Source organism: Glycine max, chromosome 3 (genome assembly GCF_000004515.6).
Source record: "Glycine max cultivar Williams 82 chromosome 3, Glycine_max_v4.0, whole genome shotgun sequence".
Lineage (NCBI taxonomy): Eukaryota > Viridiplantae > Streptophyta > Magnoliopsida > Fabales > Fabaceae > Glycine > Glycine max.
The window spans coordinates 39,148,599-39,160,793 of NC_016090.4; the positions used below are offsets into that span (position 1 = coordinate 39,148,599).

Here is a 12,195-nt window from a genome sequence, read left to right on the forward strand (position 1 = left end):
TCAATCTACTATCATTCTCCCGTTGCCTGATTTCATTCCTAACAAGCACGTTCAAGTAAAATCTTTCTTCGGCCAGCCACAACTTAAATCGACTTAGCAATTCACTGACAAACAGCATCAAACTATACGTTTTTCTTTATATCCCCAACTACAACTTCTACAAGTAAATAACCATCTCAGAAATTTTGGATATATCATTATTCATACATAATAATTTCAAGGAAGTATATACACACTAAACTTGTGAAATCCCAAGAAAACATAGCTCAGGAAAGAATTTTAGTTTAAAACAATGAGTTCCAGAATCACATAATCCCAAGCAAAATTTACGGGTTTCTAAGAGCCGCCAAACGCTTCTCAAGTTCTTCAATGCCCGAGCTGCAGTGGCATCAAATTTACAAGGTCAAATAAACTTGCAAAAGAAAAGCAAATAGCTAAAGAAATTTTAATTATTATTTTTTATATATATCCACAGGTTTCCTACTTAGGAGGTAGTCCTGAGGGACCTTGCAGCAATTCACCCCCTCCCCATGGATTGTTTTTCACAGTATTCAGGCAAATAGACACAAGGATCCAAATTAAATTCTTCAGGACAGAGACAGTTAGACAGAAGATGTACTACCTGCTATCATTTTCAGCATTCTTTGTTGCGACTCTCCCTTTGGGAGCTGCTGATAACTGCCAAAAGTTCAAATAGGACACAAATTAGGTTGATAAAAAGCATTATGACAGATGAGAGAGTGTGAAGAGATTAATGACAGCTTATTCCTACCTGTGAGGCAACATCTACACCAATTTCATCGAGCACCTGCAAGAAAAGAAAAGAGGTTGCCATCAGTTTCTTTTTTGTAATTTCCAAAGCAAATGCCATCCCAGACAATAAGACCTTGAACTTCGGCCCATCTAGTCTCATTATTCTTTGTGAATCATAAACCATTCCTTCTAAACCTTGTAAACTAAGCCACAAGTGACAAGGAAATCATAAATTTTCATAATTTTAAAAGTTGTTTTAGGTCTTGTAAGAAACATGATGGTAAAAAAGCCATGCTCTTTCTCTTGGCAGTGTTTTTTTTTCTTCTATCTGTAGTAAGGGGTTTACAACACTCACATTCATTCTCTGCTCAATCAATTGAGCTAGACCCCCTTGATTCTTTTTTTTTCTTTCTTTAAATTAGGGCTACGAGGAGATCCTAAACTTTTCACTGAATAGTCCCTTAATTATCTCAACCACATTATGAATTAGCCTAATGGCATCAATTGACCATCCTGTTCACTTCAACTAGGGATAAATAAAACTCAGTGGCTTTTGTTATTGATTCTCGATTGCCCCAAGAGTGTTATTGCTGTGGTTAGGACCTAAAATTGGACAATGATTCTAGCACCACTAATTCTTATGAATTGTAATACAAGATACATTTGTTATTCCTCCTAGTAAACAACTTTATGTGAAATAAATGCCATGTCAAATATAATAAAAGTCTTTAATTATTTTAAAAATTAATCAAGTAAAAGGCCCTGTAAACATTGCAACACATTTTTTTTAAGTTGCAATAAAAGGCAATAGAAAGAGTACCTGGTTTGTCAGCTCTTCAGTCTCCTCTTCAGCTTCATCATTATCCAAGGCATCATCTATGGCATCTGACATCATTTCAGTCTGCTCATAAAATTATATACCACAGAAGTCCGTAAGTAGTTGAAACAAAACACTAGTTCCTGATATTCTAACTTGCAAAATTAGTAAACCAAAACATCATCTTACAGTCATATCCATCTGCGCTGATTGTTTCTGGAAGTCTTGTATAATTTTAGCTTGCTTTGCCGGTTCCATTTTCTGCAATGAATCTTCTAATTTAGTTCAAGGGGAAAATAATAAAAAATGGTATAGTGATTAGTTTAAAGACTTCACTTCAATGTCAATGTTTTGTTTATTTCGTAGGAAGTTAGCAGAACTGCTGTTATCATTGCTGTTTCCTGATACAACATTTTTTCTGAGTTTGTCAACAACGTTGAATATATCCACACCATCCATTTCTTTTTTCTAATTCTGACTTCATTTGTCTGTGCATGTGATAGGAAGGGAGAAGGATGAAACTGACATCCTTTACAAAATTTAGTAAAAGAACAATGTCTTGTCATTGACTATTCAGTGGAAACCTAAAATGTAACCAACCCCACAGCAACCCCTAAATAACCTTATGCTCCAAACCCTCAACCTTGCACAAACCTACCAATACTTTTAGATACTTCACCGATATATATTTCTGAAGTATCTAAGCTTTCAAGAAAAAGTTATGAAAATCTAATGCAGCCAGACCAAAGACATAGAAGTACGTGTATGATAGATACATAGAAAGCTTTGTCTCTTGAGGAACCTTAAATGGAAATTTTCCTTTTATTGAATGATGCTTTAGATGGGAATGAGATTGATACAGATTATTTTTGTAGGAAATAGGCAAAGATTTATGATGACCACAATTCATAATTTTTATTCAGTAATGTTGAAAAAGTATGCTATTAATTTGGCTTTGCTTGGAACTCTATATTAAGTTTCATGATTTTTATACATATCTAGATATGTATCCTGCTTGTATGATATCCTATATACTTTAAAAATAGCTGTATCACTATATCGGATGCATATCATATTCAATACACATCATATCTATGCATCATACATAAAACCTAACAAAATATTGCTTTTATGGCCCAGGAACAAATATATCGTATGGACATATTATATATTTAAAATGTAAGATTGAATTTGTGACCTTATTCATAGCTGCCATTGCCTTAGTAGCACCTTTCAAGCCAACAGCAACAGAAGAATGTGCATGCATGGCCTGCATCGAATGACAAACATAGCTAAGACAGAGCAGATAAAGCATGTATCTGCTTAAACACAAGTAGCAAAAGAAGACAAATAAACACATCACAAAAATAGCTGCTTCATCGACAACGTACCTGAGTGTGAGTTGCTATGCCTCTCATCTGAGCTCGACTACCTTGAAGATTAGCAATTTGTTGCCTAAGCCTGATCAACTGGCGAGCTAGAATTTTAGTTGCTGCCTGAGAAATGCAGTGACAAACAAAACATCCATTTTTAATCTCAGATCAATGCCTGTGAGCAAATACATAAAAGAAACATTCGCCTATGAGCAAGGTTTTAAATTGCAGTCGTGGTCACAGTTTCGTCACTTTTTACAATAATGCAAAAAAAAATTGCAGTCCCTGACACCCGAAAAACCTCCACGTTGCATCATCAAAAGTCATGATCGCGAACCATTTACTAAAACCTTGACTATGAGCATGAAAAGGAGATGATACCTCATTTCCCGTCTTAGCAGTTCTCTTTATCTCAGCAACAAGCTTTTTTTCCTAATTACACAAACAAATAGCTAATATTAGTTCAATATACCATAAAAAGTTGAGACTGAAGAAAGAGGATAATCACATTCACTCGTTAAGTGACTATAGTATGACATACTTCCGATTGTAGAGCTCCAATTTCCTTCTCTATACCTGAAATAAGGAAGCATATTATTAATTATATCACATACCAACAAGTCGTTGGTTGAGTGGTACTGCACTCGGTCCCCTTAAGCAAGGTTTCGGGTTCGAGTCTCGTGGATGGAAAAACCGTGGTTGGGAGTGAAGAATCCCACTAAAGTTAATGGATACTCCATACCAATAACATGGTAACATAAAGAAAAGTATTATTACATCACATAAGTGGAAAGCTCACACCTCTAACTTATTCTAATCATCACACGAAATTCATAGGTAAAATTAATCGATCTAAGGGTTTATGAGGTTGATTGAAACAATACACTACCTCTACTGGCGTTTGTCATTTCACGTTTACTCTCACGAAGAGCCTCTGCACGAAATAATAGCAAGCACTTCTAATTATCAAACCAATACATGAAAATTCAATTGATCGGAAACGAACGAACGCAACCCAAACGTAACACTATTTGAAATATTATAATTAGGTGAGAGGGAAAACGATGATTGGGAAGGAGAAGGAGAACCTTTGGCGGTGGGTTTCTTGGTGAAGATGTTCATGGCGATCGGTGCGTGTTGTCACAGTCGAAGGCAATTTACGGAGAGACACGCAAACACAACCCAACGATGGTGGAGAGAAGAAAGATCCTCGCAATTTTCATGTTTTATTTTTTTTATTTTTTTTTTATAATATATGTACTTTCTCATTCGACTATATATAATATTTTAAGATTTCAGTTAACAGAAACCGCATAGGTCTTGGTCGGGTATTTAAGCATATAGTTGACTTGTCTAATTACACTAAGATGCTTATATGTTTTTGCTATTAAGTTTTGTGTTTGGAAAAACTAATAATCACTGAGCGTCAAATGTTTGGGAAAGATTATAATCTCAAATTTCATTTGTTGTTATATAAAAAAAACTGTTTATAAAATAAATTGAATATTTGAGACATCAGCTAAACTATGTAGAAAGTTTTTTTTTTCTTCTAAAAAACCATTTTTAAAAAATATAAAAAGTTATAGTTTATGATTATTTTTCAACAACTTATTTTTTCTTTAAGCTATGTCTCTTTTATTATGTAAGAGTTGATTTTTTTTATTACATCCAAACAAAATTAATTATTTTAAACAACTTTTTCAGCAAACTTATCCAAACAAAAACTTTTAATTATAATTGGTTATCCATATAATTGATTAATGGAATAATCTAATTTAATTTTGCACAAAATTAGTTCTGATATTTACATAACGTAGGCGGAGGATGATTTCAACAATCAATTTTTTTTTTTTTTTATGTAAAATCAAAATGTTTGTTGTATGGAATAATTAGAAGACATTTGTATCATATTTCCCGTACTCACACTATTGTTTCTTGTACTTTTTATTATATTTCAAAAAGTTTATTCTAAAATACAATGAAGTGCATAAAGTAATAATGAGAATGCAGAAAATTTTAGCCAATACAGGATTGAGGTCCTATCAACTAACGTTTAAGAATAACCAAATGAGCTATCAACGGGAGTGTAAAAATGTAAAAGAAAACATGTGATACAAGGTATTGATACATGTGGTTGAGTCTTTTGCTCCCTCAAACTAGTAATAATGACTTCGCTTTATTTATCAAAATTTTCTTATTGATAAATTCTATAAAAACTCTACGTTAAAATAGAGATCCATCCGTATAAATTTAAAAATTATTAATTTTATCCTCAAATTTTTTATTAATTTATTCTCTATAAAAATAAAATGTTTTTTTTGTCTTGAGTGGTAACCAGACAATTTTCTAATGTGACTAAGATACTTAATTATTTTTTCTTTTTAATTTCCCAAACACACCGAAACCTATTGTTGTCTCATCCATTTTCCTATTATCATGAGGAAGTGAGAAAATCACCAAGAAAATGATGGAAAATTACATTTTATATAGATTTTTTAACCCCAAAAATATTATTTAATTCATTTTAGGAGGGAGGGTTTAGCTGTCACAAATTATTTAATTTATTTGTAATAAAATTACATATGTAAGTCTGTTAAGCACTTCAGATTATCTGTTAGTACCAGATAAAATATGTTTTATTTTTAGAGGAACCAAATTAATACAAAAAATTTTATGAAAAAAAAAAATTAATACTTTTCAAATTTTACAAAAACCCTAAACATATTTTACCCAAAACTATATTATAAATCTGTTATGATTGGTGATCTTTCCTAGCCTTACAAAAGAGTATTTTTTTGCACGTTCACATGTATCCTTCACTTAAGGTAATTTTATTCAAATTGAGTATGATTGTTCTAGACAACAGAATTTTCTTTTCAAGTATTTAACGTAACTACATGATCCAAGATTTAAACCCGATGTCACTTGTTAAACTAGAATAACTCTATGCAGTTGAACCATGGTCTTACAAAAGGTATGTCTTCTAATCTAAATGTTAGATTTTTGGACTCTCTTCCTATGTGGAGTAAAGGTCGAAATGAGAAGATTCATTTTGTTTCACTTATTTAAGTGGAGATGGGTCAGATTAAAGGTTGAGATACACTGAGAGAGACTCATTTGAGAGAGGAAAACAGTTACAAATCATTGAGAGAGAAAGAAGGAGATGAGAAATCATTGTGATTTTCGCATACCACTGGAGAGTATTTTTCAAATTGCAATTGCGAATTCGTTCACCGTTGGATTAGACTGATTTTTGGATAACAAGTTCTACGCGCGTGATACTTCAAATTGTTTGGTTGGATCGAGAAAAAAAATATATGTATTATGTAGAGAGAAATAAGTGTTTCGCATTATCTACTCTATATTTTGAGGTTTTATTTTCTTGTCTCTATTGTACCAATTGAGGGTTTGTTTTGTAGTAAGCTTTAGTGCACTTGTTGGAGGTTCTTTTGTATCTTGATTGATTATAATGAAATTATTTATTTGATTTGGACGATATGTGATTTTTATCTTTACATTGAGAGATTTTTCATATTAAACAAATTCTTAGGACATCAATAGTTTAATACATTAGTCGCAACAACTGCATGAAAAAAATATCTGTACATCAATCATCAATAATTGAACTAAATAGATACATTAGAATTTGAGGAGAGGAGGGGAGAATAGTGTTCTAATTTCAATTATTAACTACTCAAGACTAGTATATAAAAACAAAATTCCTCTAATTTGGGTAACTTTTCAGTATATTTTCACAAGAGCGTCTTTGAAATTGTTCTTCTTCTTCAAAGGACCCGTGTTTGTTCCTAGAATGTGCATCTTCTTCAAAGGACCCGTGTGTGGTCCTAGTCTTGGAACTGTGTCTAGCATGGCCTTCTTGATTATTATTGGAGTATGAGTTTCTAGAATGATGATGATGATGATGATGAGGTTTTGATCTGGTTTTGGATGAGTCACCACCAACATTATTGGAACCATCTTTTGACATCTTGGGACGAGACTTTTTAGGTGGAAAATCATTCCCTTGTTGTTGTTGGAGTGAATCCGTGTCCCCATTGCATGAATCATTTTGGTCTGAATTAGTTTTGGATGACTTTTTATGTGGCCTTGGCCTCCTGTCTGATTTTTCCTTTGCATGAGACTCTCTTATGTTCCCCATTGATTTTGTTTGCCGCTTAGATGATTTGGGAAACTCATTTGAATCTGCATTGGAACATTTATAACAACTAGATTTAAATATATATATATTTTTTGGTGGAAAAAAAAATGATATAACAGAGGCACCCAATATATATATATATATATACTATAGCGTCAATAACATATTAAAATTAAAATTATCCGTAAAAACTTATTTAGAGAATTAATGTGCTGGGGTTTAAAATGCAAACAGTTTTATCTAGTTGTAGCTATTTAACAAGTCCTTGAGCGTCAAGATATCTTGGTGAAGTAGATTGTCTAGCAAAGCGAGATTTTAGTGACTTAAAGGTAAATTGAATCCACATGCATTCATAAAAAGGGTGAAAATTATTTGTTAGATTGGTAAAGAATTGCTGTACGACTGTTTAGTTACTATCATTTTTGTTTATTTGTAACTATAACAATTAATTAATTCCCATTTACTCATTCATCAAAATTAAACAAGTTGGCTTAGTTTGCCTCTTTTTTTTCGGGTGCAGTTTGGCTTTTAAATCGTACGTAAAAATATATTTTGAATGTTAACTCAAAAATGGAAACACAATATTATATGTAGCATGTACATACCTTGAGAGGTCCTTTGGACTGAATCATCGGGTTTAAACTCGTTCATCTGAAACAATTTTAAAATGATGCGAAATTTACACACAAATTAATACAAGTATTTTACATTAAAACCATTTTAGTTAAGTAATTAATTGATGTCCCACAAGTTTGAATATGTTAATGATAATAATTAACAGTTATTTTTTTTTGGAAAAATAGAGAATTACCCAGCTGGGATCATTTTCAGAGGGACCATCGTGACCATCCAATCCAATATGCCCCACATGCCTTACATCTGTGGGATTACTAATCTGAATTTCTGAGTCTTTTTCATCGGTATCTGCGAAGTGTATGAGTGGTATTAATTCCTTTAATCAATCAACTGTTTTTTAAAGGGTTAATTAATCAACATAATCTTTCTACAACTTTATATTTGAGAATAGAAATAGATAAAATAACTCGTTAGAAATTAATACAATAAGTGAATGCCACGTACCGAATATCTGAGAAATGAATCTTAGGCCTTTAAGGAGGCCCTTCACCTTATTGTTGTTGGACATGTTAAACAAATTTTATGAGTTCTTCGAATTCTCTTCACAATAGCAATATAAAAGCTTTTCTTAGGCTTTACTAAAACCTTGAAGATGAGAATTCAACATTCTTTTGTGTGTGAAAGGAATTCGTTGTTGACTTGAATAATTGTTCCATGAAGAAACCATCAATGAGGATAATTAAGGCGTATATTTTAACTCTTGGTCTAGTGATTTTTATGTCATTTGGTGAAATAGAGGTTGTTCAAAAACTTGAGGTAGGTTTTGACAACAAAGTATTGTAGAGTCTATGATGAGAAAAGGGACGAATGCAACAAATCAATTGTGTTTAAAAGCACGCATATTTTTACTTTCGTTATTTCTACGGCAATAGTCTGTTTGTTGGTTCCCCCTTCAATCAAAACCAGAGGCTGATCGAGATTTCGGGCGTGACAATGAGAATAGTAGAAAGGAAAATAAATCAATCTTGAATTGAAGATGCTAAATTTAAGAAGCCGTAACAGGTTGTCTCTAAAATTAAATTAAATCAATGAATGATATCTAATATGAATGAATATTTTGCAAAGTGAAGGAGGAAATAAGTTAGGCTATTCATAGGAGCATATAAACTTTTTTTTTTAGAAGTAGAGCATATAATTAACCTAATGATCAATTATTATTTTATTTTAATCAAGAGTTTGAGTATAAATAATTAATGTGATAAATTAAGATTACATTATTCAAATATTATTTGAATTCTTTTTTATAATAATTTAATTTGTTTTGAACCAATTTAAAATTAGTTAAAAAATAGTTCAATGCAGAATTAATATTTTAAAACAAATTTGATTTTGAACCAATTTTAAATCAATTTAACTATTTGAATATAAAATAAAAAGAAAAACATGTTCTTCCCAAGCTGTAGCCACCGGATCCATTTCCATGAAACTATATATACCTGAAATACTCCCTTTCCACACAATAATATCGGAGGAATTACTATGCAACCAAATACGTAACCGATTCAGCTTCTCCACTGTGTCATGTGGGATATTAGTGAATAGAGAACTAATATCCCAATGACCATCATCCCAAACATCCTGCACCTGCAAGTGCGCGCGAATCATGGATTTGCACAAAAGGAACTTCTAGAGCAAGCATTGAATTGTAGAACCACTTGTCAAACCAAAAACTGTTCTCTCCATTACCAAGTTGTAGTTGGAATCCATGCTTAAGTTCATCAAAGGATTTCTTAAGTGATGACAGAAAATAAGACCCACTCTAACCTAGAACAGTCTTTACATCATTTCCTGGATATTTAGCTAGGACCAGTTGCACCCACAACACTTTATCCCTATTATGCAGCAAGTCCCAAATCAGCTTTCCCAGCAGTGCCGTATTCTTGTCCCTGGTCACCGTCTAGAGATCTTTCGTTTCTTTAACTTTTAGACACAAATATCTTCGATTTATCCACATTACCCTTAAGGCCAGACTTCTCACAGAATATATGAAGAATACCAGCGATAACCGAACCTGGGAGGGATTAGCTTTTGCAAAAAGAAGCACGTCATCGACAAAGAAGAGATGAGATATCCACCGTCCATTGTTGTTGATATGGAACGTACGGCTCCCACACAGACCCTCATCCACGACTTCCTTAATCATATGTCACAATCTTTCCATGCAAAACACAAACAGATGTGGAGACAAGCGATCCCCTTGTCGCAACCCTCTCTTGGGAAGGAAACCAGCAGGGACCCCTTCTCTAAATCCAGCTTAAACACAACATCGCCTTTCTTCTTTTTCGATTTGGACATGCTATGGATGATTTCCTTCAAAACAATAGCATTGTCAGAGGTCCCTCTTCTAGGTATAAAACTACTACTCTGTAGAGGGTTCACTAATCTTTGCAGAAGGGGCCTCATCCTATTGACAAGGACTTTCTTCGTTATTTTATAAATGACATTACATAATAGGCCTAAAGTTCTTAATCATAATTGTGTAGTGTAATTATGATAAATAATGGTAAATATGTGTATTTAATACTAATAAACTTTTTTTATAAAATTAATAAACTGTTATGTTGCATTAAATAGTAACATAATGAATCATCATTGAATTTATGGTATTGATTTATATGTATTGTCGTTATTTTTAATAATTTGTTATAAATATATATCCTCTAAAAGAGAAGGGATTAAATTATATGATGTAATTTTAGAAGAAATACATTAATTCTCAACCGTTGATCTTAATTTAATCTAATGGCTCTAAAATATGACAAAACATATTGCAATTCAAACATAATTTTACAATCGAGTTAGGAGCAATTTGTTTAGCATCACATATATTTTCATCTATAAGAATTGAATACACTATCATATATTTACAATGCTTAGATAAGCTATAATTTAACTAGGGATGAAAATGATTGGGCTAAGTTGGATCCTACTTAAATTGATGTAGTCTTATTTCATATTTTTACAACCCAAGCCTAGATTTGTTATTTGTCACAAGCCTATTTTTAGGTTTGAGCTCAACCTTTATAAAAGCTCGTTAGGCCTCTCAATCTATTTAAAGACTTGTTTCATATTAAAAAATGTAAAAAATATTATTTTTTTTACACAAAACCAAAGATTTTTATTAAAAAATAATAAGATAATTTTAAACCATAAAATATGGACAAAATTTACCTATAAACATTTCATGTGACATGCTATAAAGTCTTTTAAGTCTCACTAAAAGCAAAAAGTCTATATTCTTACTACCCATTTATACTACATTAACTAAAATTATTTAAATCCTTAAACTACTAAAATAATTTTATAATTTAAATAAAATAATTATAATATTATATATCATAATAATAATATTTTTATTATAACATATTATTATTAAACGGGATAGTCTGTAAAATTTAATAGATTTTTCTTAAGACTTGTGATCTGACCTATTTAATTAAATAAACTTTTTAAAAACACTTAAATTTAACTTATGAATCAGGTACAATATATTTATTATAATAAAACTTTTTTTTAACTCAAGAAATTTTTAGGATAATTTAAAATTTAAAATAAAAATAAAAATTTCTCTCTTAAGAAACACCCTAATTCTTAAAAAAAAAACTCATATGTATCAATAATTTGTTTAATATATGATCGATCATTAAATATAGACATTTTTTTTCCTTAAAAATTTGAGTCTTTCTTCACCACCTTTGTGTGAAATGAAAAATATTAGCCCATTTATAAGATCCAACTCCCCGTTGATATTTCTCTTAAAAAAAAACTTTCCATTAGAGATTAATGTTAACTTTGGATAGATATCTTAAATTAATATCTAAAGTTACTAAGATATTTAAATGCTCACTTAATTATCGATTAATATTACTGAGATAATAATAATAATAATAATAATAATAATAATAATAATAATAATAATAATAATAATAATAATAATATCGATCGTTATCTTAGCTAGTGTTGTTAGAAAAAAAATCATTTGTTTTATTTTTACCACTGGTATCCAGATCTTATTACCTTTTTTTAGAGAGATAATTAATATGAATTGTTCCTTAATTGATTTTTGCATTAATGATAAATATTTTATTTGTTTTACTATTAAATGAGTTTTTATAAAATAAAATCACCAACACGCTGTGATTGAGAAATCAATATCATTTTAATTTCCATGCATGTTTTATATAATTTTTTTACAGAAGTTTTATATGTACACATGAACATTAATTCTGAGAATCTTTGCGATTGGGGCAATGACGCAGCTAGTGAGGTTCTAACTGAGGCGCGTCTATTGCTGGTTGAAAACTAAATCAATGATTCTGAGAATATTTTTGAATATTGAGATGGACAATAAATCATAATTGACATTGACCTCTAATAATTAAAGATCTAATCCAATATTTCATATTTCGTTATTTATATTTCTCTTCATTGCGATTGTCTCAGCTCTTCCATTATTA

General features: G+C 31.1%; 2 protein-coding genes and 1 pseudogene across 2 annotated transcripts; 1 reads left to right on the forward strand and 2 right to left on the reverse strand.

The window, feature by feature from the left end:
- Window positions 1-278: 278 nt before the first annotated feature.
- Window positions 279-4,133, reverse strand: LOC100499888 (uncharacterized). The gene is given in 11 exon segments (NM_001250530.2): window positions 279-378; window positions 623-678; window positions 773-808; window positions 1,574-1,654; window positions 1,760-1,831; window positions 2,769-2,840; window positions 2,962-3,066; window positions 3,325-3,375; window positions 3,485-3,519; window positions 3,833-3,877; window positions 4,032-4,133. Coding segments are annotated over 11 exon segments (639 nt in total). The 5' UTR covers window positions 4,066-4,133; the 3' UTR covers window positions 279-326.
- A 2,534-nt stretch (window positions 4,134-6,667) lies between these two features.
- Window positions 6,668-8,246, reverse strand: LOC102666076 (CRIB domain-containing protein RIC5). The gene is made up of 4 exons (XM_006577640.3): window positions 8,183-8,246; window positions 7,914-8,026; window positions 7,708-7,753; window positions 6,668-7,146 (listed from the first exon to the last, which is right to left on the reverse strand). Exons 1-4 carry the CDS (start codon window positions 8,244-8,246, stop codon window positions 6,668-6,670), a joined length of 702 nt encoding a protein of 233 aa, XP_006577703.1.
- A 3,724-nt stretch (window positions 8,247-11,970) lies between these two features.
- LOC113001327 (uncharacterized) lies at window positions 11,971-12,094 on the forward strand (annotated as a pseudogene).
- The last annotated feature ends 101 nt before the right edge of the window (window positions 12,095-12,195 follow it).